The sequence below is a fragment of the Heloderma suspectum genome, chromosome 4, assembly GCF_057233095.1.
Source record: "Heloderma suspectum isolate Gila_16-S chromosome 4, 16-S_ref, whole genome shotgun sequence".
Taxonomy (NCBI): domain Eukaryota; kingdom Metazoa; phylum Chordata; class Lepidosauria; order Squamata; family Helodermatidae; genus Heloderma; species Heloderma suspectum.
The window spans coordinates 261,121,530-261,149,059 of NC_139461.1; the positions used below are offsets into that span (position 1 = coordinate 261,121,530).

Sequence of the window (27,530 nt, forward strand, 5' to 3'; positions counted from 1 at the left end):
CTTCTCTCGCTCATAAAATGCACAAGGCGCAAGAAGAGCCTCGTAAGCGACCCGTCTGCGATAGGGAGTTGCTTATTGGCGCCTGCCTGGAAGTTTCGTTAGATTTGCAACACGTAAGGTTTCCCCTACCAGACAACAGGGGTGCCCTCCAAGCGAGGATACGGGTTTTGCCTGTTTAAAGTCAGTCCGGGAATCCATCGTTGTCTGACCAATGAACCGAAGTAAAAAAAAGAGCAAACCCTTCCGTACTTTTCGGAAAGCTACTCTTGCGAGTATTGACCCGAATCAAGTGCACGCTATTGAAAGAACCAAAATAAATATTTTTACCGGGGGTGGGGGGAGGAGGAGAAAGACAGGTCAAGCATGTTTGCCTGGCTTTTAATTCCGTGTAGTACCCATACACAATGTGCACTTAGTATAATCCAATGCAGTAAAGTGCTGCTGATCCATGCAGCAGCCTCATCGAGTGCAATGGGACTTATGCCTGCCTAAATGCATAGGACATCGGTGCTGGAGAATGTTCTACGGAACATAGTGTAATACCCAGCCATGTGTAGCATTGAATCAATCCTAGTAACTAATTTGATAGTATCGCCATCAAGTGCCATTTGAGGCTTATTAGTACTTTGCCAGTGAACATAAGGGCCATACTGGATCAGGCCAAAGGTCCATGTAGTCCAGCATTATGTTCACACAGTGGCCAACTATGGAAACCCACAAGCAGGACATGAGTGCAACAGCACCCTCCCACCCAAGTTCCCCAGCAACTAGTGCCACTTGCAGCATTAGGGTTACTGGGATGTAATTTTGGACCTTCTTTCTTCACCTTTTTAAAAGGTGCTGAGGGAAAGGATGCAGCTACAGATGCATTCCTCCGCCAGCCATTTGTCAGCGTATACTCCACCAGGTGTAGGTAGCATAAATACAGCTTTAGATGAGGGCAAACACGAAGAGGAGTGAAGGGGGTATGGGAGAACAGTAGCAGCTACAACTTCTGCATCTCTTGCTATGCGTATACTTCAAAGATATACAGCAGAGTGTCTGTGGTAGCAATCCACAGCTGATGTTAATTGTATTTCATTCAATTCACTTTTGAAAGGCAAAGCATTGTGCTGTTCATAATTAGTTTTATAGAAGATACATTATCAAAGGTACCAAATATACAACAGTAACTCTGTACATAAAAGATCCAGTTGTATTTGCCCCAACATAGATTGGCAGTCATACTGGAAACTAAAACAATGGTGCTTGTACTCCATATGCCTTGGAGGGGTTTTCTCTTGTATGATCTCTAAGACCAACTGAGAACATCATCTTGACATATTTTACATGTCCAAAGTCCACATGACACAGATATAAAGCTACTAAATAACTACACAACTCTTCTCTCAGAGGAAGAAGTCCAAGCCATATGACACTTTTAATTACTCAACACAGTTCACAGGATCTTCATTCAGCTCCGTTTTAAAGGCCATTTTTGGCAATCTTTATATAAAAAAACAGAGTTAATGGCTAACTCCACTGTATCACAATGAGTTGATATATCATGTATATATTCACTATGGAGCTTTGCTACCACTGCAAAGTATCTGGAAAGGCTAACAGTTATTCCATATCCTCTAGTTCACAAGGACTAATTAGCATACAGTTTTAAGGTTTTAACTTCTGCCCTTCCTGATTTATTCCACCCTGCCCAATATTCTCAAGCACAGGGCCTTCTGCCAAACAGCAGTTTTCATTCAGGACAAATCAGACTTCTGTTTATTAAAAAAATACTTTACAAGGGGGGGAAATCTATGCATTCCATTGTACTTTTTCTTTTCTTTTTTTTTTACAAAGAAATAGCTTTAACAGTGATACGCTTGTACAGTCAGCTACTAAAAGAAATGCACTGCGTTAGAGGATTATTCACAGAGAGGCTTAAAATTTTCCCATCAGTTTACACTATTATAAAAACCTCTTTAAAACACTTGCTAAATGTCAATAAATATACTAAGGCCACACAAAGCAAAAAACAGTCTTCCAGGCAATTGTACATATCCTCTATATGCAAAGACCTTAGATATAGTAAAACCACAGAAAAAAATATCTTAGCTGCCAATCAAAACTGAATTTAATCACAAAACACTCCACAAATCTATTTTATACAACATGTAAAGATAAGTATAAGTATTTGCTTAGACAGAATTGAAAGTGCTATATTAAGAGAAGCCCCTTCTCAACTACATGTGCTGTTGGGTCCTAAAACTATTATGTATATCAATGGAAGGCCATAACATTATTGGAAAGTTGTTTATTGGACCAACAAAGTTTATCTACAGTACAAAGCTTTCAGGAGCTGAAAGATGAGCATCCCCACTCATAGCAACTTTCAGACACAACCAATATGGCTATAAATACTCAGCATTTATAAGGAAATAAGAGTGCAATCCTGCCAACATTAAACACATTTAAAGTTTTATTGATTTCAGTGGAGAGTTAAGCACCTGCTTGTCTCCCATCTAAAATCAATGGGACTTAAAGGTGCTTAACTTGGGTTGGATTGTGCCCCAAGTGAAAAGAGCTTACCACTCAGAATAAATTCAAGCATGTGAATGGCAGCATGAAAAAAAAAAAAACAAATGTCCATCCTGGGGCTCTGACAATAAATGAACTTTCCTGTCTCTTGACAATCAGCTAAGTCCTCACATATAGGAAAACTACTAACAAAACAAGAGCCCTTTTACTGTATGGGAAAACTTGTATGATAAATGTAAATGTCTCTTAAATCTTGCATGACTGTTCTGCACATTCAACCTTCATGGAAGAAAATATGTCACTTATAAAACTGTTCAGAAATATTTGAGAGGGGATATGAAATGCCTAGTTCACTTATTTCTTAATTTTACTTTTGCTGATTTGCTAAATGGATCAGTAGCCCAATAAAACTTACTGAACAGATTCACACTTCGTTGGTTCTTAATGAAGGAACAATAGTATGTTTAGTGAAATAGAGAAGTGTCCCCAATTTTCAACTTAGAAATGCTCAGAATCTTTAGACAAGAGCCATGCTTGCAGAACTGCAAATATTTAACATATTGTTTAGCAAATATTAGCAAATATTTAGCAAATTGTTCAAATATGAGGCAGGATATACTGAATGTATAAGAGATATTCAACTATTATAGAAGTTAGCAAGGGAGAAACGTCTTCCAAGTTACTTAAAATAAAGTAAATCAAAATATCATTCCGCCTTTGAACTTCACTCCATTTTTGTAACTATCACATCCATATACTCTAACTTATAAAATAAGATTTCCTGTTGGCTTTAAATTAATTATATTTGCAGAACATCTAGGCATTAAAGTATCAATTAATTTGGCAAGATAAATTTCTGAAATCGTCACAGCAATACAAGTTATTTCCCAACATCTTCCTGAGATATTATCTTTAAAAATCTCTTTTCTAAGAGCTAAAGATTATGTGTTCCCCAAATAAACGGTCATATTGACCATGTGAACCCGATCAGTAATTTATTTTTTCAGGTCCATACTACTCTTCATTATTATTCACTCAGATATTTGTATTAGTCTTCCTTACCAGCTCATATTAATTTATCTATCACCACATAAATCCTGCAGGCTGTTTTCTCTCTTCTACATTGAGAGACCTAAGCAAAAATCCAGAGAGCCATGCATGCATGGAGGCTTTTCAGCTTCCTCTTCCACTGCAGTCCCTCATTCCACCAGAAAGGCCACTCCTGAATTTTAAAGGGCTTTCTGGAGTACAATTCAATATTGTACAAAGGGCTGCAGACAGGGAAATCAGCATGGTTCTGGTGGGTACGCAGAAGTCCATGCATGGAGCTCTTTGGTACTTGGTCCTAGAATTTAGTCATGACAAATTTGTACTTTTAACCCATTTTAAAGACACTGCAGAAGTATTTCTATAAAAGATTATATGTAAAGTGAAATTAAGACAAGTGAACAGGAGAGAAAGATGTTTGAAATCTCTTTGAAATGTTTGGAATACGTCTTGTCAAAATGCTGCATGAATGCAGTGTAGTTTTGCATTGAAATCTTGGGCTGGAAAAGCACTGAACATTGGTTCAAGATTTTCCATCTACTTAAACTTCTTGATAGTTTGGGCAAAAAAGTCATAAATGATTGCTCCATACTCCTTTAGTAAGCTGTATCTACATTTTAAAAACAAACATGCTCTATACCTACTCCCGTAAGTTACTGTATACAGGAAAACGTACAACAGGTTGGATCCAGACTTGTGCTTCCACTCATGCTGGAGGAAGGGGGAAGGATGGTGATTTTTGCCAATTACTCCTTCTCCTACAGCCCCCTAAAAAGTTGCTCCGAAGGCCTGAGACACCCTCCAGAACAGCATGGGATATGGCACTGGGCTGTGGGGGTTAGAAGGGATCATTGAGAATTGCCACCTCCTTACTTCCTCCAGTGGGAAGCCTCCACTGGATCCCAGTTTCCTCTGCAAATGGAACAAGCCCTTCTGCAAATGGAACAAGCAAATGGAACAAGCCACGGAGAAGCACATTTGGATCCAATACACTGTTTCCATCTTACCTCTTTCATATTCTAAACCACCATTAAAGAATATGGTCACACCATTAGATTTTAAAATTTGTTGGCTTACACATTTTAGAAGTTGTATTTCAAGACAGGGAGAGACAAGTGATGAACAGTTTTCCCTTCAACTGTAAGGTCTTTCAATTTTTTCCAATTCCTGAGTGATTATACACAGTGCTGTCTTGCAGGTGACAATTACCCATGCTAGCTGAAATGCCCAAGAGAGAAATCTTTGCTTACATGGCCATTTACAACACATAGGTGAAGGGAAATCAATGCTTGGAAGACTAGTAAAATGAATGGAAGAGAAATGCAAAAATAAAGATGGAATTGGTTAAATATAAATGATGCACTGAAACTCATATTGCCTGTGAAGAATTTTACTTTGCACAGCCCATTAAAGCTTATGAAAATTCTTCTGGACAAGAGTAAAAAAGTGGAAAAAGCCAGAGTACAGAGAGGTTATTTTCTGAACCAGTATTGGTCAATCTAGAATTTTTTGTTAAGATTAAAAGCTACACTCCTGCATAAAAACACATTACCTTTTGTAAAAGGATTTTCTTCCTAACACCTTATTTACACAGATTACTTAACAAGTCACCACCACTCCAATCTGAAAATTCATTTTATGTTGAAATATTTTCTATTTGTCTTCAGGTATGCACCAAAGACAATACATATACGTGTATATATCAGGAGTAATACAGGTTCTATCTAAATCACTGCAATATTTTCTGATTATTTTGCTATTGGTTTAAAACTGTGTCCTCTATAGAGAGGTGCTAATATGCATATAATCTACACAAAACAATATTGCACAAAGTAATTGCTATTATAAACATTAATATTTGCAATTTTTCCAAAAGATTGGTATCAAAGATGCACTGAAATAAACACAGCTGCTTTCTTTGCTTGCATTGGTGTAGTGCTCCAGATCTCTCCACTACTCCACAAGAATAGAGTTGCTTTTTAACACCTTTGATTACACCTTAATGAAGTCTATATCCTACATGTGAGGGGCCTGCTTCTAGTACCAGAAATAATTGTAATTCAGTATACAGACAATGAGTGAAACTTGACTATAGTTAACATTGGGAAATATAACGTGAGTGCTAAACAATGTTAGCTAATGATACTGAACATACTAGCATGTGCCATTTAATCTTCCAACATAGCACTAAGGAACCCAAGTGTTACAGGTGGAAACAGCAGTCCATGTGTGATAATTTATCATGAAACAGCAATATAGAATTCTGAGAATAAAGGCAACCAATATATATCATCAAGCCTACTCTACTGGATTAAGTGCATCAATGCAAAGGAGCTGATGGTTTCTATCTCAGATGCTTGCTGTGAATTAAACAAGCCACCAAGTTGGTTAGAATATTGTAAAGCCTTAAAGTGCTCAAAGACAGCAGTTTCCTTAGAGAGACTGCCAACAGTTTAATTAGACACTAGTGTTACTTTATGCAGTTAGGGAAGATATTAAAAAGCAATATTCCCACACACATTAAAAGCAGAGGTATGGGAAGTGTTGTGTCAGTTATTACATTTCAATAAAATCATACACTCTGCTACTAATCTCATACATCAACATCTTTGAGAATGTGTTGATAAACAAAATGATTAATCTACACTGCTGGTAACTTGAGCTTCCTTCAGGCTTTCAAAGTCTCTCTCTCACACACACACACACACACACACACACACATGTCATTGATCATTAAAAGTGCTGTGCTTTCTCTTTCATTCAAGCAATTAATCAAATGGGAGAGTCACTTTGTGAATCCTCCACAGAAACCAACCTTTTTATGCTGAAAGCTAAAATAGATGGAGGGGTATCTGATTTACCAAGTGTTAAATACTTGGATATTCCTGCAGGAAAAAATATTGAGGAGACATTGAATTATTACCTCATTCCTTTAAAAAAAAAGCACACAAAAAATTTAGTCCACTACTACATGCTGTACTAAGGGAGTAAAATACAACTTTGCATAATCTGTGTAAAAAAGATATGCTTGACATTTTGGAATGTCACCTTTCTTTATAGAATTATAGGCAAGATTTCTCCAATAAAACGTAACCCAGTTATAAAACTATAACTTCACATCAAAATTTTAAAAAGCTGTTTAAAAATGTATATGATTATGTACATATCACACAAGAGAGCACATATGATCATCCTGTGGATTGTGTTGCTGATCTGATTTTAGTTTTAAAAAACGGAAGGGACTGAGCCAGCTTATCTTGTTGCAGGACAAGTCACGACAGAGAGGAAAACAATGATGGTGTTGCCATTGTTGCAGTCTGTACTTCTCCTCCTACTTCTTCGGACTCCTTTTTCATAAGCACACATTGATCTTCACCTTCTGATTTCATCTTGTCACAGATGCTACTGTCCATATTTGAAATGCTTTCTGTATTTTGAGGATCCTCCCCTGCAGGATAGTATTGTTTGAGTCTTATATGCCAAGCTAAGCTGCACACAGCCGACACTGTCTTGAACTGATGAATGACATTTCTAGGGATGAAGTAGATGTCATTGTCACATAGCTGGATTCTAGCGTAGCGAATCCCTTCTCGTCTCATTTGGTTTAGCTTAGCTTCATCAACCCACTGAACACACTGAGGGAGAAAAAAAGTTAGAGGTAAATCATATGTTGTGTTCAAAATGTGCCTTTAGATTGTGGTGCAAATATTCTGCCCTATAACCCCCCCCTTTTTTTTTTTTTGCTTTATTAGGCATTAGACACAAAAAGGTTAACTATTTTACTTGGTAAAGAGAGAAGTCTTAACAGAGGAATGAGGAACCTGTGGCCCTCCCATTAGACCCAGGAAACATGGTCAGTGATGATGCGAATTGTAGTCCAACAATATCTGGAGGGCTACAGGTTCCTCACACGTCTCTTAACATAAAGTCTTAAAATGTCATAAATACCAACAGTCTTGAATTGGAGCTAACATGTGTTACACAATGCAGGGTACTGAAACCTGAAAGCCTTCAACAACCAAGCAAAAAAAGACACCTGTCCACTATTAACTGGGCAAAGCCATCAAAGTTAAAGCTATACTTTGGAAATAACTACATCCAGTGATGTTATTTCAGCAAAATTCAGGCAGTGGTCAGGGATGGATTGAAGCTATGGAATAGAGATCCTGGGAACTGGTGTTCATTTGTGCATTTTGTTTGTGGGAACAATTATTTTCCTGAAGTAACTGAGACACCAGTGTAACATGCATATAGTAAGGTCAAATGCAAATTATTAAGGGAGCAGTCCTTTGTCCCCAAGACAACATCTGTGCAACACAGAATTTTCCGTTTCCTGGCCCTGTGTTCAAAGACAGGGCTCCAAGTTCAGAGCCAAGAAACCACACTCCCTACCCCACCCCTTCCTCCTTGTAGTTGGCACGGAGAGGCCTGCACCGGCTGCCTCTCTGCGCTTGGTAAATGAAGCATGGAGATGAGGGAAAGGAGACATTCCTGGGGGCGGGAAGGGGAGGAGGCTGGGGCAGCTGGCTTACATCTTTTCCTATGGCTGCCCCAGCCTCCTTCCATCCCCCTCCCTGCCTCCCTCTCTGCATAGCATACTATGTTTGGGGGCTTACGAGTACCCAGGGGGCTTCCCACAGGATTGGCCTTAAGTATACTAGGCCAGGCATTTCTAACGAAGTATTGGTTCAAGGCACTGCTTGTGGTGTCTGGAAAAAGCGTCTGGAATATTTCTCAACATGCTCTGGTATATCTGGAACTTGTGAATGGATGGTCCTGCTTTGTGGTAGGGAAACGGACTATTCTGACAAACATTAACTAGCAAACAGAGCATCTCTGTGTTTTAAGTTTGTGAGTCACATTCTGGAGACATTTCATAGTCAACGAAAAACAATAAAAGGGCAGTAGGAGAAAGCTTTCAACGTTATGCTTTGGAACAACTTGCAAGCTTAAGTTTCAACAAGAATGTTGACTACCTGTGACACTGGAGGTTCGTGCAGATCCAACTGAAGTCTTTGAACTACGTCAGTGAAATCCTCAGCATGAAAACAAACTACATCTTTGGTTATACGAGGCTGGTCACTCCTACAGAAATGAAGATTTTAAAAATATGTTTTGAAAACGTGCAATCAGACCTCTTGTATAATTCTCAAGTTCAGATGTAGTCGATTAGTGTTCTAAATGCATGCTTTCATTGGACCAGGATGCCACTCTCAAATCCTCCAAATGGTGCAGCAAAAGAAACTATACCCCCTACCCTTCACATTGATTGTCAGGACCCCAGGTAGACTGAGAGTTCTCCATTTTTCACAGAGGTCTTTTACCCCAAAACATATTGTTACCCTGCTTATGCCCCTTGACCATGCACAAGCATGTACATAGAAAACAAAACTATTTTCTTTCTGTGTCTATGGTGGTTCAGAGTTTAATTTCACTCCAGGAAGTTTACTGTGACAGTATTTGAGAGTCCCTAATCTACAACAATTGATTAAGGTTTATACAAATGAAAGAATTCCTGATGACATCTAACATTTTCAGGCATTTAAAAGATCAGATGTAATGTTGGTTTTTACATATGTTCTTTTATCCTGAATATTGAAGTACCTTCCCCAAAAAGTCTGCAGTGAAAGTAATTAAATTCTTAACAAGAAAACCGCAAAAGAACACACCATCAGTTTTCAGAAATTTGGATTTTCCAAATTCAAGATTGTACTATCACCAATAATTTGGATTTTAAGAATTTCTACAGAAAGTGCCTTCTACTAAAAATTAATTTTATGGGAGTAAGAGCTGCTCAAAATCAGTCCATCTATTCCACCTTGCTACAACACTTACCATTCACCAAACTGTACAGCTTTCAGTACTCCAACAGCAGCTGTACTCTGCCAGTCAAACCCTTGCCCAACATGATCAGCATGTGCTCTTGTTCTGTCTTCAAACAGAACTTCACGGGGTTCACTGGTCCGAGGTAGATACTGGAGGTTTTTTATTTCATTCATTGATCTATGAAGTAGAGTGATAAGAGGAAGAAGGCTGTTAGAATTATGCGGTGTGTGTACCCATGAGAGAGGGAAGCTGTTAATATTGCTATATAAAACACTGGAAAATGCTTCTCTGACTTTTGTTGCATTCCTATGTAGGCATTAATTTGATATTCAGGGATTTAACTGTAGCTTCATCGAATTTAATCTAGACTAAAAAGGAAAGATAGCAAAGGTTCCAAGCCATACATCTATGATAATTCAGTGAAATCAGGAAACTACTCTAAAAAATGTTTATGCGGAGTATATACACTGGATGTTATCTTATGCTGTGCCACTAGTTGTTGTTTTTTTAAATAAGAGCTGTGTGTGACTTCTCTATAACTTCAAATTTTAAATAGCTTAGATATAATACATGAACAAGCCTCACAAAAGGCAACAATCTTTAAAGATTACCCACCTATGTCACGTAAAGCCATAAATACCATGCCATTTGAAAGTTAACCACCATTTCATATTGTCAAAAGAATATTTGGCTGTAGGCATAAATTTCAGGGACACCATTATGTTCCTTTGTCCTCCCCCTTCGCAATCAACACACTCCAGGATACCAGGTTTCATGCTAGCTACTTTATTAGTTAATGACTAGCTTCCTTACAAATGCAAATTCTAGGAAACTTTCAGACTACAATGAAAACAGCTACTCTACACAATTACGAATATCAACAGAGGAGCTGAAGTGGAAGTTAGAGAAGGTGCCAGCAGTCTGAACAAGAACTTCTCAGCCAGACTAGCTTAAGAGAGATGCTCCTCCCTTACGGTGGCTCCCTCCTACATAGGCTTCACGCATAACCAACCTGGTGGAGCATTTGAGCTCTGCCTCTAACTTTTCCTGCTTCACTTTGCGACATACCCTAGCATCTCTCAAATCACGCCCCTCGCTCTCCTCCTCCCTCAAAACCTGGGTTCTTATGAAGGAGGAAAGGGGGTGGGCAGTTCAGACTGAGCCATCTGTGAGCCAAAGTCTTGGGAAGAAGGCCTTGCTATATCTGAGCTCAGTGGGGAGGGAGGCTCCCCCTGTTCTGGCTGTTCCCATTATGAATCCAAGCTACTAAACATCTCCACACACTCAGATTCATTTCTGACAGATGCTACTCCAGTGTTAATGTCATAATCTGTACTGGTGCAGCAATATATTCCATATTAAATGCCTATATCCTAGTGCAATGTATTTTAGGAGGAAACCAGAATATAGATGATCGCTAATCTCTGCAACATAAATGGCTTGAACCTCAGAACAATGGTTTTGTCCACTGCTGTGCAGAGCTACCTCCCAATGCACTCAGATCAGCAGAACATTGCATCAGGATACCTGTGCACAATTAAGGTACTATTTATTTTATCAGTTTACGTTTCCTGTGCTAATATCATGGTTTAAATGGTGGGGCAAGGTGGAGTCAACACCAATCAAGATCCTGTTTTCCAAAGAAGAAAGAAATTAATAAACCAGAGACCATAAAGACAGAAAATTATGATGCTCTGATTATGATGCTCAGGAAGGGACACTGGGCCTGTAGACTTAGCAATGTCCATTTCTTAAATGTATTTAACACCAATATACATAGCACCTTACAGAACAAACCATGTCCCTTCTCTGAGGAGTTTATAATCTAATAAATTTGTAGAGACAGAGGGGAAGGAAGGAGGTGGCAAGGTTAGAAAGGAGAAGAATATGAATTCAGCTTACTTTCTGTATGAGATGAGAAGAAATTCAACTAATTTGATAATACAATCAGCTCAGTTAGAGACCAGAGATATAAATACAAATTCAACAAACTCAACTTTCCTCCCAGCTATACATTCTTTCTTTAAGTATTACCTCCGCCGTTTGAATGGTGACTTTGGCATATCAGCTGTCGGGATCATCTGTTCTCCTGGTCTTACCCACATTATAGGACCATCATCACTTTGTGACCTGCACTGAAGTCTGAGGCTAGAAAGAGTACCCCAAGGCAAAGTCATCTGTATATCACAAAAGAAAACTAAGTCAGGTAGTCAGCAAAACAAGATGCTGCTGACCCCTTGTAAACATAGGCACAGCTTCCTTATCAAAAACAAATTTATAAACACAAATGTTTTTACAGAACTAGTGTTCTACTATCTAGGTATGATCAATTTATTAGGTCATATAATGAAAGCAGACACCCTCGTGGTTTTGCTTTCCTACTGAACTATTCTGCCACTTTGTAATGTGTTAAAGATGTTCATCCACAATGCTAATGTTAGTTTCAAAGTTAAATAAAGATTTGCAAAAGTAAGTTCTTACTCTAAGAAATGGAGATTCTTCCAACATATCAAGAAATTCTGGGAAATAGTCTCCAACTTCTTCATCCACTGCTCCAACAAGACTGATCTGCCTCATCGGACCTGCTCTGTAGGTTCCACAGCAGTATGTTCGACTGACCTGTATGTATAAAGAGTGAAAATGCATTTTTATTCTATGATACAATATTTAAGCTTCTTAATGCAGTGTGTTTACGTTACTGTAAAGTATAGAAGAATACTGGGGCAAATGCATGCTTGGACTCTCTTTTCATAGGCAGATTGCCTAAACAATAGGTTAAGCCCTTCTGGATAACTAAACAAGCACAATAAATATTTCAATTTTATAAACTGCCACTTCATCTAAAATGGATTTCAGGGCAGTGCACATAAATAAATCCAGTAATCAATATAATATTAAAACAGCAACAATATAAATAAACATAATGACAATACAGTTGATGCATATAAACCTTGGTTATCTACAGGGAAAGCCTTACTCCAGCACAAGAAAACATACCAAAACATCCAAGAAAAACTGAATGACTATAGACTAAGGGTAGGCAACATGGTGCCTGCAGGCCGGTGCAATCCCAGACACCTTTCTTGGCACCTGCTGAGATACCCTACCTCTCCCATTTCTTATTTTCTTTTTCTTACTGGCAGCTGGGATTGCTTCAAGCAAAGTGAGGGCCTCCAGCCACTTCCATCTTCATTTCCCATGAATGCCTCTGCACCACACATGGGACTCAGAGACATTCTTAGGAAATGAATATGGCAGGTGGCTCCAGAACAATACTTTCCCCTGCAGTACGTCCAGCCGCCAAGAAAAATAAGGGAAGGCAGGGACTATTGTCACTTCTTTCTGGTAAACTGGGGGGAGAAGCTAAAGAGAGCAGTAGGTATGCTAGCTGCTGGGAACAGGGAAGCCAGCAGGAAGTCAGGAGGGATTGGAGGAGCCAGATGGAGCAGCCAACTCGGGTCGGGTGGATGGGGAAAGTTGTGCAGGTGTAGGTCTGAATGGATGGGGCTGTGTGTGAGAGAGATTAGGGGGGATTTTGGAAGGGCCCTGAAAAAGAATGAGCATGATTTTTCATGTGTGTGGATAGATAGGGCGATGTGTGTGTGTGTGTGTGAGAGAGAGAGAGAGAGAGAGAAAGAGTGTTGATCTATTTCTATGAGTGGTGCTCCTTGGGTGAGAGATTCTATAAATGATGATCCAGAGTGAGAAAGTGAGTGTGGGAAATTAGTTGACGGCCGGGGGGAGGGGGGAAGAGGAAAAAAGAGTGCTTTCTGTGAAATAGGTTTCTGCTGGTGCTGAAAACTATGGGCTCAAAGGAGTTTATCGTGTTGGGGCTCAAACACCGTATCTGCCTTGTACTCAGTCTTTTGAGCAGGTTCATTTGTCCTTTGGGACTAGCCACACCTCCCATGGCAGTTATTTTGTGGCAGTGCCCAGGACACTTTCTCAAACAACCAAATGTGCCCAATAGCTCCAAAAGGTTGCCTACCCATGCTGTAGACGACCTTACAGAACACAAACACATTGAACCAAAGATGACAGACGAGAAGATTCAGAGAAAAACCTTCCCCCGTTAACTTAACAAAGCTAGCAGACTAGTAAAGGTAAAGGTGCCCCCAACCAGTCGTGTCCAACCCTAGGGTGTAGTACTCATCTCCATTTCTAAGCCAAAGAGCCAGCGCTATCCGAAGACGCTTCCGTGGTCATGCGGCCGGCATGACCGAACACCAAGGTGCGCGGAATGCTGTTACCTTTCCCACCAAAGCGGTACCTATTTATCGACTTGCAATGTCTTGCTTTCAAACTGCTAGGTTGGCAGAAGCTGGGACTGAAGACGGGAGCTCACTCCGTCACACAGCACTCGGGTCTCGAACTGCTGTCCTGCTGACCTTCTGGTCTGCAATTCAGCGTCTTAACCACTAAACCACCGCGGCCCCTAAAACATATCACCTACCACCCTGGAAAAAGACTAGAGTGATACACCAAACTGGAAACAACCCTGGAAATCCCTATTCCACCAATTTCCTGGGGAGATATGGTCCAATAACTTGTAAGAAAACTAGAGCTTTCTAAGTTGGGCAGGAAAATGATGTTTTCAACCAAGTCCAAAACCAAAAACTAATCAAAGTCCTTCTAAGCAATGACTTCCTGCAATCTTGTCAAATAAACAAATCTACAGGGATTGATTTCGGGGGGGGGGGGGTCCCAGAACACTAAACAATCCAAGTGGCTTCCCTGACTGTATCTTCTCATGGTTAAGGATGATGGTAATGTGACAGCTTTCTTAAAGGTAGTCACTCTTTTGGTCTACTCTAATCCTATCCAACTTGGTTTAAATAAATTAGCAGCTCAATTTAAGCACCCAAAGTATGTCATTTCAACTGTGAACAGTATCGGGGGGAAGAGAAAAGAGAAACTTGCCAAAGCCCAATGTCCTCAAACTTTCAAAGCAGCATCTAAGCAGCTCTGAACTGGATTTCATTCAAACCTACTTCCTATGGGTGCTTCATGTGACATTTTGTACCTGGGTTCATACGATCATGAACAATACACCAACATCTGGTTGTAAGAGCATATGCACATTTAAATTGTGGTTTATCCAGCACAAAGGCAATTATAAGGAATGGACCACACAAACACCAGACACAGCCCTGTGTTTGCCTCAAGAAGTGAACAGAAGGAAGTGTATTTCGTACTCAGTAATTTGAACCACAGAGCAAAAAGTATCTTAAAGAGCAGGCCTTTGGTTCCTTATCTTCATATTACATGACTGCTGGCCAGGCCAAACACCATTTGCTGTTTAAATGACACAACTTAGCACACATCATGGATAATCAGACAAAATTCCTGTAAGAAGTGGTTTCTTCCAAAAGTCAAGCACCTTTATCCAGCTAACTGATCCGCATGCAGAAGCTCATAAGAGTTCCTACGCATTTGTTTAAGTAGATTTACCATTCATTTCAACAGAGGGACTTGTATTCTGGTACACTGTGGACCTTTCACAAACTTTGTACGAGAGCAATATTTCTTTATGGTGTTTATGTAAGAATCTCAATAATCCTACTTTTACATTTGAGAACAAGCATGTATGCATTAGAGCAGGGGTGGGGAACCTGTGGCCCTCCAGATATTGTTGACTCAAACTCCCATCTGTCCCAGCCAGTATGACCAATGGTCAGAGAAGACGGGAGTTGTAGTCCAGCAACATCTGGGGGGTCACTGATGTAGGTTTCCTACCACTGCATAAGAAGAGCATAAATAGTTAACACAAATTTAAAATACAGGCATTAGGCCAGGTTTAAGCCCAAGGCAGGCAGATTGACTGGAAGTAAGAGTAGAAACCGATCTCAGAAAACACAAAGGCATGTTACAAGTGAATAACGTTACTCAAACCACTGTTCAGGGTAGAGCACATTAGAAAACTGAAGTTAGTTCCAGTCCATGCTGAATAAGACACACAGCTAGAATCAGGCAGGGATAATGGGCATCATTCCTGTGCAGGCATCCACAAGTGCAAACATACTGTAGCTGATTTAAGTCAGCCCCTTCTCTTCTCCACAATATGGTCAAGCCCAGTAGTTCCAGCTTATGCAAGGTCACTAGAAGCAGCTCTGAAAGTTGCATCTGAAGTTCACAGGCAGGGTAACAGCCAAGCAAAGTAACACTCAGAACAAGGAACGTGTCCAGACATACCTAGTGACCAGAGACCAAATCTCAGAAATACAACAAGAACTGAAGTGCACATTTTGAAGAAATAGCTTATCATTTCCTAAGCCCTCATATACATGAATCAGTATGATCAATGAAGTGGAAAATATGTAAGCCTAATAAAACTCAGTACATTACAAAAACACACACACTACCAAAGTCTCCACTTAACCTTGATGCTCAATGACCTTGCCCAGTCACACAAATCAGTCTAGCCTACCTCATAGGTTGTTGCAAGAATAAAATGTGGGGAGGAAACCATGTATACTGCCTTGAGCTCCTTGGAGGAAAAATAGTACATAAATGCAAATAAATAAAATATTACTTCACAGCTCTCCAGAAGAAACTGCATAACAAAATATTATATATGCACACACATTTAAATACAGTCCCAAGCTGCTATAAGGGCAAAGCAGTATAGTTAGTTCCATTGCTATGTGGCTCTCCCTTTCATTTCAGAGCAAAGCTGGCCATGAAGAAGTGGGGGAGACGGCAGAGGCAGCAGCAGAGGTAGGTGCTACACAGGCAGGCACTGCTGGGTTCATTCTCCTTCTTTGCTCTTTTGCAACAAAGATTTTTCTCCTCTGCTTCTTTCTCATTTTCTAGTCCTCCTGCTCTGCCCTGTTATATGTTTAGAAATCAAGCAACATAAATCCACATACTCCTAAAGAACTGTTAGCATGTTGAGTAACAATTCATAATGTATGTTTTTCAAATCAGATTTTTTAAAGGTTGCAATTTTGTACATTAAAAACAAATACAATTTTTTCTTAGATATTATAATTTATTAATAATAATCTATTTTCTTAAATAGACATACGTTAGCCCTATAGTTATAACGTAAACTTCATCAATGCCTCTCCAGATACATTAAAGGAGGCTTTCCATGTCAATGAAGAACACATCTGATCATTTCTGTAATATGAATATTTAAAACCTACTAAACCCAAACATGTCAGTTTCACCTGATGAAAATACACTGCTCTAGACCAGCCTTCCTCCTCCAGATGCATTGGACCAACTCCTATAATTCTCAGCCACCATATCCATTATGGGAGTTGCAGTCCAATACTTGAGGGTGCCAGGTTGGTATGCCCCATAACTATCAGACCATATGATCAGATCTTACCTCCACCTATCAGTCATAGGCATTCAATTTCTGTTTGCTACTTTCTCTCTGTGAGGGTGGGGCTGAGCCAAGGAAGAGAAAAGCAAGAAGGAACAAAATAGTAGAGAACACAAAATTGTCCAGTGCACAGATTCCTATATTCTTACTTCACTGTACAATCCTATACATATCTACTCTGAACTCTCATTGTTTTTAGTGGAGCTTAATCCAACATAAGTGTATATAGGACTATAGCCTAAACCTCACAAAATATCATGAATGCTAGTTGTAAGAAAGAGACCCTATATGGAAATATTTTAAAGACATTCCCTGTATAGAATGTATACAGAATGTATACAGAATGTATACAGAGGGACAAAATATGGACCACCTGGCTGTTAGAAAGGAACAGAAGTGTAAATACTCTATTTAGCTGTAGATTAAGGCTGCAATCCTATTTCCATAGGAGTAAACTCCATTGAACTCAATGGGGCTGAGTAGGCATGTATAGGATTACACTAACTTGGTTTAGTGGTCAGATTGCACCTTAACTTGGTTTAGTAGCTAGATTTATATCATTGATATTACATATATTCCCTAAACAATGTGAAACATGATTTAAATAACATTTAAATCTGCCTTTTTTCTTGCTGATTTAATCATGATTTAAATCGCCTTGCTTTAAATAACCAACTCCAGCTGTTAGCTTTCCCCTCCTCTTTTGTCCTCATTTTGTCCTAGCAGTTGGGATGCTAGGTAGTTTCCTGTGGTAGTTTCATCTTTCCTGTAGTGGTTTCATCTGAGATCAGACACTGTCAGAACTTATTTTCTGCATAAACTGCATAGTAAGTGATGATTCAGAGTGGAGGCTGGTAGATACCAAAGAATCCCCATATAAGTGAATATTGGATTGCAGCCTCAGGATGATAACCGGTGGGGGAGGGGGCACTATCACTGCAAAATAAACAGCCAGAACTTAAGTACATGTAACCCAATATATTTAGTTATTTTATAAAAGGGGGACGGGAATAAAATGGGAGGGAAGCTTGTGTTAAATATAATAAAATAATTCTATAACTTTTTTAACCTCCTGTCACTTATTCCATGGCAGGCCAGCACCAGTGGGGTAGTATGCCTGTCCCAAAGCAACCTGCACAGTTATGGAAAACTCTATAGCCATAGATCTACTGCCAGCAGTGCTACCGGTGGTGGAGGGGCCAAAACAGGGTGTTCCAGGGGTGAGTCGAGGGCAGCCTTGGAGCCACCAGATCCAGAACTCTCTTGTTCTGACATGTCCCGCAGCAGGCCCCATACATTGAAAGAAATGGGAGGGAAAATACAAGAAAGGAAGAACCGCCAGGGCAAACAGTAAAAGACACACACACACACACACACAATTAATTAATTTCCACCTCCCACCCTAGCTGTAGCAAGCCAGCAGGGCTTTGGAAGTGGTTGATTATCTGCCACTTAACTCCCTACCCTTGCCCTCACATAGGATTGATCTGCCTGGCTTCAATCCTCTGCACACTAACCTGGGAATAAGCGCCATCATATATAAGTGGGACTGTTACTTTTAGGTAAAAACACATTGGATGGCACTGTTAATTTCTGGACATTTCTACAGTAATCAGAATTCACATTGAGGTTTTTGGCCTCCTGGGAACATAGAACCTCTTACCCATGCTGTTCCTTTGGTCAGCAACAGATATGCAGAGCCCTAATGTCATGTGCTATCTGACAGAGTAGCCGTCTGCTGCTGCAAGATGTCCCAACCATTCCTAGCTATGGTTGACATGTACCAAATGTTTTAACACTGAACTGGAGTTTTAATAGCAGTAGCAGCAGTCATTCTGCGTTTCAAACATTTATTTGCATCAGTATATCCCTACACTAGGTGAAGTAGTCTTGTAGTTAAGGGTACCAATTTCAGATCTCTGGGATGGAAATTCAGCATGGTCTGGAGTGCCCCCTCCCTCAAATAAAGCATCCTCTTTTTTTATTCTAAAACAAGCCACTAAAATCGACACTAAATCTCAAATAGCGCGTCTATCTTGAAGGCCAACATGGCCCTGGTAATTTCAGGCAAGCTATGGGTTGATATTAGAAACCAACTGGAACAAAATATTGTCAAGTTTCTCCAAACGTAACTAAGAAATAAAAAATAAGTTTATTCCACTCAGTTAACAATGACTGAAGAGCTTCTCTTCACTAATTAAAAATAGCCTATATTCCATGGCTCTATAGAGGTACACCTGAAAGGACATCAACATTTGGTAACTTATGCTCCCCTTGATCACCTCTACAGAACAGCTGTTGTCTCAACTGCAATTGGTTCAGGAAGGATTCTCCAAACTGTATCCATTTGTATTGACTACATGTATAAAGACTTCCTGCCAACCATCTCCCCGCCCCCCGCCCGCCCCCAGTAAATTAGAACTAAATTTTAGTATCAAGAAGAGGTACATTGTTGTAAGGCTTCCCTCTACCTTCCAAGTAGATGCTGGACAGAGAACACTGCCTTCCAGCCAAAGTTTATTGATCCTGCTTAGGGTGGGGATCTGCATTTGCCAAGACCTACATTTTCAGCAATAGATCAGGCAAATCCTACAGTGGGGATACTGTAGACCTGGGGATGGCAACGTGATGGCAACGTGATGGCAACGTGATGGCAATGGGTGCCAAGCACCCCCAGGCACGTACTGAGCCCCCCACCCTAACTTTTAAAAAATTTATACAAGCTATTTTTTGAAAATGTTGATTTTTTTTTAACTTTGGCTGGCTAGAAAGCAGTTCACTGAGCATTTTCCAGAAAGGAATAGTTGTGCAGCGTGGAGGCTGGAGCTTGGCTTTCCAGCATGCTCTACCAATCACACACACCAGGGGTGGGGGTGGGGCAGGAAAAGGCACCCTACTGCCACCTAGCAAGTGGGGGGGGCTGGCTTGTAGTGGAAGCAGCAACTAGGGGTGTTTTACCTGGAGAGGCGCACACACGTACACACTTTGCCTATATGTTTTGGGTGGAGGTAGTTTTGGTTTTGTACATTTGTCTTTGGGGGAAGTGAGGATTCTCTGAGTTTGCCTTCTCAGAGTGGGTATTTTGTTGTGTTTTGTGTGGGCAAATTATGTGGCTTGGCATCTAGGGCTAAAACCCAACCTTTACCTTGTACTCAGTTTCTTAAGTTACTTATCCTTTGTGATTAGGTAGGCCCACATGGCATGGGTACCACCCCACTGTGCTGGTACCCATGACAGTTTCTTACATCTTAAATGTGCCCACAGGCCCAATGGGTTGGAGAACTGTGGTACACCCTCTTAAAAGCAGGGACACAAATTTTCTAGTTGTTAGAGGCCTATGAATTAATTTGACATGGCAGGGATATTTTATCCGTACTTTTGCATTTAACTGGAGTCACAGAAAAAACCACCATACATACTTCCTGTGAGAACTCCTATAGATCTGTCATGTATAATACATATTGTAAAACATAGCAGGTTGCATTTGGCATTATATACACGACAACCTTACATTTCATCAGCAATGGAAAACTTTGAAACAAAACTAAAGCTATAGATATTCACCGAAGATATATGTACATCTACCAGAAACGTAACTCAGGAAAGATTATATAAAATATAAATAGGGGCTGTACACACTTATTATAACTAGAGGTATGTACTCAGGCTGGGCATGGAAGCCAGAAAGAGCACAGAAAACCTACAGACATGTCAGCTAACCAGCTTTCAATGCCACATAGGAAATTAGAAAGAAGGCAAAAATGGTTCCACCCCCACCCCAAAATGCTAAGTACTAGCTAGAGATGTACAGCAGCATCCAATAGGGGCGGTGCATGCATGGTGAGCCCCAGTCCATGCACACCTGGCCCTGCCAGCCCAGGTCCACACGCGGTGGCAATATAGCACTTCCAGGGACAAGCTCTGACGTGCACATAAACACTGGTATTTGGAAGGGGCATGACCTGTCCCTTCCAGAAACTAGTGTTTTTGCATGTGTTGGGGCTTGCCCCCGGAAGCACTATACTGTGGCCACATGCAGACTGGGGCTGGGCACACCTGGACTGGGACCTAGTAGGGTTGGCTGCACTCGCACTGACCCTATGGAATACTACCTGTAAAGGCCAAGGGGGAAAACAAAAAAATGAACATGGGGGGGGGCTGTTTTTGTTGTTTTCTAAAACTTTGGAAAAATGAAACATTTTGGATATATATTGCTACCCACCTTTTACTTCCCAAAATTATTTCTATGTAATCAGAAAACTGTAAGTCTATGTATAGTGGCAGATCATTATGATTCCTGTACACCAAGAATAAGCAGTACTGTACAACTCTGAAATGCAAAACCAAAATGCATTCTTCTCCCTAGGAGGCAATAGCAACTTTGCACTCCCTCTGAAGAAGCAGGTACATAGTATGGGGTGCTCCTGGATCCACCTCTGTCACTGGAGGCCTAGGTAACTTCAGTAGCCCTGAGCACCCATTACCAACTTTGGTTGGTGCACTAACTACACCAGCTCTATGTAGAAATGTGAAGGCCCAGAAAAAAACCCAGAAATATTTTGTAAAAAATGTTCCCCCCGCCCCCGGGACATTTTGGGTTTTTTTAAAAAATAAAAAATAAAAATAGAACACCTTTATGAAATATTTTCTTTTAGAATTCAGGACAAAGTATTTACATATTGTTACCCAGTCTTAACTCCCCGCCAAAAAAATGATTTCTAAAAACTATGTAATAAGAACACTTTTACAAAAAGACTAGAGATGTAAAATGTCTGCAAATAATGAAGCCATGGGGAAATATTTTTTAATCCTCTCTGTAAGATTCCCAGCATAGTTTTCATTCCTTATTAAGATTATTGATCTAAAGTATATTTTACTGATAGACATTTATGCTCAGTTTCCCAACATGTGAATACAATCACTATTGTGCATTTTTGACAGTAAATGTGCATTCTTGACAGCTTGGGTTTTGTTCTACAGAGTCCTGCATTTCTGATGCTGTAGCAATCATTTAATGTACTTCTAATCTATTCAGACAATAATTACAAATTTACTGAGTTTGCTTTTAAAAGTTTTAAAATACAAGACAATTTCATGAACAATCTAAGTTATATATAAAATAATTTTAGGACCAGAAAGGTTGCTTTATGTTCCTAAAGCAGCCCTCCCCAACCTGGTGCCCCGCATATGTTTTGGACTACAGTGCCCAGCAGTTCTGACCATTGGCCATGCTGCCTGAGGACGATGGGAGCTGAAATCCAAAATATCTGGAGAACACCAGGTTGGGGAAGGCTATCTTAAAGGAACAAAGTGACTTTAGATCTGTAAAGAGTGCTAAAAAATAAGTACTGTTTATTTTTCAATTTACTATTTGTCCAAAAAACCCTGAAAAAAACATTTTTCCATGACCTTAAAATCTCCAGAAATTTTACATCTCTAGCTCTATGTGGGCTGCCTTTGTCCATGGCTCGAAGCTGCCATGGTAGTACAGAATGCAGCAGCTAGGGTGCTCACTAGGGCCCCCAGCTATGTTCATGTAACACCTGTGTTAAAAGAAGTGCACTGGCTGACTACTAGCCGAGCCATGTTCAAGGTTATGTTATTATCATACAAAGCCCTAAACAATTTGGGACTAGGATATCTAGCAGATCACCGTCCCTTATATATACCCGGCCAACGTTTAAGATCTTCAGAGGAAGCCTTTCGGTTGTTCCTCAACCAACAAAATGTTGCCACATAATGTCTCGACAGCAGGCCTTCTCGGTAGCAGTGCCCACCCTATGAAAAACCCTTCCCCAAACAGTTCAGGAGGCAGATAATGTGGTATATTTCAAATGCCTCCTGAAAACGCATTTGTTAAGGCTTTCTCTGGGTTGTAATTATTGCAATTAATCATATGCTGCTTCAGCTTACTGCTCCTTGTATTTATTTTTTTACTGTTATTGGAATTGTTTTTAATAGTGAATTTTAAACTTAATATTTATATGTAAATCACTTAGGGAAATATTAAGCAGTATATAAGTATTACTAATGAATAAATAAACTTTAATAACAGCTTTGTTTTACTATAACATTGATGGTTTCTTCCGTTTTCCTTTTTGCCTGCTTCTCATAATCTACAGAAACTGCTAGATTCCTTGGTGTACAGCAGACTGTAGCTCAATTTGCAATAAAAATTAAAAACATTTAAAAGTACATTCAATTAGTAAGTTTATTATCTGAATAAACTTTACTTTTAAATGCAATATATCAAACATGATAATTTTATGCACAAACAACTTCAACACCTTTTATGTTCCACCCCCGAAAACACAGGAAAACCATTTCCCCACCCACCCAAGCTTCAAGAGTTCCAGAATTGTACATGTCTCGTACTAGCTGGGGTGGGAAGGCATTCTGGAGAAGACTTGATATCCCAAAAGCAGCTGCATATGGCTTGAAATCACAGGGAATGTCATCCCATATGTAGATAAAGTGTGTGGGTAGTGGTACTGGAACATGGGTTTTGCAAAGGAAACATAGTTGGGATAGATGTTTGAGGCTCAATCTAGAAGAGTAGTGGAGGCAGCAGAAGCTACTAATCAATAAGTAGTTTAATTTTGGCTCAGCTTTCTGCCATACTACTCCTCACAAGCTTTCCCCCCATCAGTGTAAGATTCTCAGGTTAGTTAAATGCTCAGTTTCAGGTTCTTTTACATTTTTAAGAAAACTTATCTTACCTGAGTGTGAAAGTTTGAAATGGTGGTTGTTTCAATATCCTTCTTGCCAAGGATTTCCATTTTCACTGGAGTGTTAGGAAAATTAAAAGCAAAGTAATCCAAGAAGTCTGGCAAGTAGGCAGCTGCCCCATGAACTATAGCTAGAGCATAGTAGGCTGCATTTTTCTCATTTTCACTGAATGTCAAAGCAAGAAACTCTTCTGCAAATCTCTCCATCTCCACTGGAGACAAAAATGAGAGTTCGTCCATGTAGGCATGAAGAACCAGAGCTCCTCCATTTGACTGATGCTCTTCATGAATGAAATTACTAAATTTAGTGCCTGTTTTTAAGAAGCTGTTGCGAACAGAATGCTCCTGGTGGGTAGTAAATGGGGACTGCACCCCTTGGGGTATCCTATATTCCTGCATGCCGAAATTCAACTGACACAGCTGTTCATCTTTTAGATACCTAAAAGATTCCTTGTTCTCTTCCAAGTTATCACTCTCCCCTGGAGTCAAAATCTCTTTGTTGATACGGGTAAGACCAGCACATACTGTCTGTACTTCTTTGTTGTACATTTTCAGATGCCTCCCCCTCATGTCTTCTCTATGTTTCTTTTTCTTCTTTTTCTTTATTTTCTTTACAATAAGACTGTCAGCTCTCTGGGTCTTGCCATTCTCATCTCGGCTTTCTAGAAATAATAAAAAATAGCATTCTATTGTTGCACTATAACTACCCACAAACAAAGACATTAAGTAGTAAAGCCCCTACCTGCCCTCCCCCAGACAGTTTGGAAAACTACTGGCACTCATCAGTGTTTCGACATATCAGACTAGGAACTTTAAGTTTCAGAAAGAGAAAAAGAAAGAGTATTTAAGGTGCCACAAGACTTACACTTTTATATTCTCTAAGTTTAAGGTGCCAAAGGACTCTCTTCTTTTTGCTGCAACAGTTTAATTTCTCAAGTATGTTTGTTTCAGTATGGTATTGAAAAAAGGAAGAGACACAATTACTATGTAGCTCTACCTTTTAAAATTAAGACAGCAGAGTTAAAATAAAAAAATAAAGCTACTTCCTACATTATTAACACAAGTGCTCTTGTGATTCATGTGACAAATAGTTCAAGAAGGATCCCTATACATGTTTACCTGCAAGGAACTAGATGTGTGCTAAGCTTATCTGTGAATTATCAGCAGGACCATGTGTATGCTTTAATTCCATATAGGTGCGAGATGCAGAATTCAGCCAAAAATCTCAACTTTCATAAAAGAGGATGTCCTAAAGGTAAAGATATGTTTGAGAAGTGGGAGGGGAATGACTGCTGAAGTTTTAGAAAGCAGAAGGGTGGCTGGAAGATTTCTAGTGGCTGGGATGAGGTTTCAGTGCCTTATATAGCATCTTGCCCATCCCCATGACTAGCAAAACCAGAACTATGCAAAACAGTAAACATTGTTTAATTCTTCAAACAGACAAATCATGCAAATCTGTATAATTTATACAGGATGCAGAATTTTTCTTGGCACAAGGTGTGGTAATGGGCTGGATGAGGGCCAATGCACTGAAGATCTATCCAAACAAGACAGATGTCCTGTTGGTGGATGGTTGAAGGAACAAATTCAGTCTATGGATGCTCATTAATTCCTATTTGTCACTGGAAGTGTAGGTTTCTTCCACGCACAGTGGACTGCCTGCTACCTGGGGCACTAGCCTGTGACCCTACATGGACAGAGATAGCCTGGCCTCAGTGGCCCATGTCTTGGTAGTGTCCAGATCAGACTACTGTAATGTATGTGGGGCTATCTTTGAAGACTGTTTGGAAACTTCAATTAGTCCAAAATAAAGCGGCAAGATTCTTGACCTTGGAATCATTTTGGAATGAGGCAAGGACCTTTTTGTTTGTCTAAACTTTTAAAACCTCATACTTTTACATGGTATTGTTTTTTAATCCCACTGACTACTTTTATACTGCACTTTTATCTTGTGGTGCTTTAAAGTTCTTGTTTTAAATTCTTTTTATTGTAATTTTAACTTCTTGTAAGCTGCTCTGGGAACCTGTTGAAGAGTAGGATATAAATTCCTTATATAAGATAAGATAAAAATTTGGATTGCATTGGATACAGAAATTTAATGTTTTAAGTACGAGTACAAGCAACCCTGATTATCAGTTGTTTACTCCTGCATATAGAACACAGCAAGGCAGCTTGAGCATGTGGGAAATTTCCTTTTGCCAGACTAGCAGAGCAATAGAATACAGTAGAACAGAAAGGACAGTGTCAATACTTCTCATGGCTGGTACCTCCTGAGTTTTCAGACTGCAGTGCTTACAGCCACTGCAAGAAGATTTTGTCCCATCCAAGCTCTAAGAGAAAGGACTCAAGGGACAAAGGCAGTAGTCATTAAGGCATTATGCAATACCAAAATACAGCCACCAGGCAAAGGGGCTACAAGGAATGGTGCAGACATTCTCTGCTATATACACCTGTTGGATTTACTAAGAGGGAAATTCCATTTGGAATCTGACAACCTGATTTTCAAAGGGAAATATCCAACACTGCCGCTCCGCTTACACAATTGACACAGCGCTAGAATAAGTGATTTCTAGTGCTATGCCAACAGCATAAGCTGGCACAATGGGTTTCCCTAGAAAGCATGTTGTGCCAGCTTACACTACTGGCGTAGTGGTAGCTGCCACTCCACTTACATCAATTGTGTAAGTGGAGTGGCAGTATTGGATACTCCCCAAAGTCTTTGGTATGGCCCACCTTGGAACGCTTTGTTTGGCTTGAAAAATTGAAGAAAGGGTATCCAACACCGAATTCTTTAACAACAGAAAAACAAGAGGGATTTCCCCCCATTAAGTTAGATCGCTGTAAAAGAAGAAAGGTCAGAGGACATCTAGGAGCAGATTTCTGTGAAGCCATCTATGAGCTCAGTTCTGGTATTAAAAACAAAACCCTGAGCTCAGCATGTGCTCAGAGGCACCCTGTTCCTTAATTCTACGTCTGTGCTCCGAAGCCACTTTTTTGCTCTAGTTGGTAGACCTCAGGGTTCTAATAAAAAAACAAAGGTGATTCCACAAACATGAAGTTTGTCCATCGCTCCTTTATATGACAGACATGAGCCTTCAATTTTTAGAAAAACTACAAAATAATCGGAGTAGCTGAAGCAACAAAAATGAAAGCTTTTTCAGCTCAGCATCAATCTGAAGAACATTCACAAGTTCTGAAGAATATTCAGGGCTCATAAGGTAGTAGCCAATGTTAGTCCTACTTAGAGTACATCCATTGAAATGAATGGCATTTAAGTTAGTCATGACTAACTTAATATCCATTTCTTTCAATGAGTCTACTCCAAGTAGAACTAACACTGGATACTACCCATAAACTGTTTAAGTCAATAAGGGCCTTCTAACCTATTCCAAACTGCTAGTCTTCTCAGCAGGATTTGAATTCAGGCTTTATACACATCCTGCTTAAAGTAACAAACATTGGTGCTGAAGTAACATGAATCAAGGAGAGTCTTATGCTGCAATCCTAACTGTATTTACTTAGAATTACATCTAATTTATTACAGAGGGGCATACCTTGAGTAAATATGGTTACTCAACAGATTAGGAACACATTGTATATTATGAAGCTACTCTAAGGCCTAGGTTATACTGAGCTTACAACCAAACTAGATGTACAGTCTCTCTTGTCATGTCTAGTTTGGACCTCAGAGGCAGCTGCCCTTATTTTGTCTTTACAGAAGGTATTTTCCATCTTTCCATTATTTACAAAAACATTATTTATTTTAAAATCAATACAATCCAGAGAATACAAGCTGCATCTAGGCAGCAGTCCAAAGTCCATTTAGTAAGGAGCTACCCCCTATTAAACAAAGGTTGCAATCCTATGCACACTAGAATAAGCCCTACTGAACTCAGTGGCACTTCTGCATAAACATCCATAGGACTGTGTTGCATATCCCATCAAATCTGCAGGATTTAGTTACATACTTATGCTTAAAATGGATCTCAATGGGATGGAATAATCCTGGGAAAGTTAGCTTACATACCCTCCAATATTTTACCAATGAAAATGGGGACACTCCTGTGCATTAGTCGATG

The 27,530-nt window shown here is 39.8% G+C and overlaps 1 protein-coding gene across 1 annotated transcript in view; it reads right to left on the bottom strand.

Moving 5' to 3' along the window:
- Nucleotides 1–1,793: 1,793 nt before the first annotated feature.
- The window catches only part of RSBN1 (round spermatid basic protein 1), a 40,067-nt gene continuing 14,330 nt past the window's right edge, over nt 1,794–27,530 (bottom strand). The window contains exons 2-7 of the mRNA XM_084853502.1: nt 23,443–24,113; nt 11,872–12,009; nt 11,425–11,567; nt 9,400–9,567; nt 8,541–8,649; nt 1,794–7,199 (exon numbers count right to left, since the gene is read on the bottom strand). Coding sequence (XP_084709628.1) covers nt 6,837–7,199; nt 8,541–8,649; nt 9,400–9,567; nt 11,425–11,567; nt 11,872–12,009; nt 23,443–24,113 — 1,592 coding nt within the window. The 3' untranslated portion in view covers nt 1,794–6,836. The remainder of the gene's footprint in view (nt 7,200–8,540; nt 8,650–9,399; nt 9,568–11,424; nt 11,568–11,871; nt 12,010–23,442; nt 24,114–27,530) is intronic.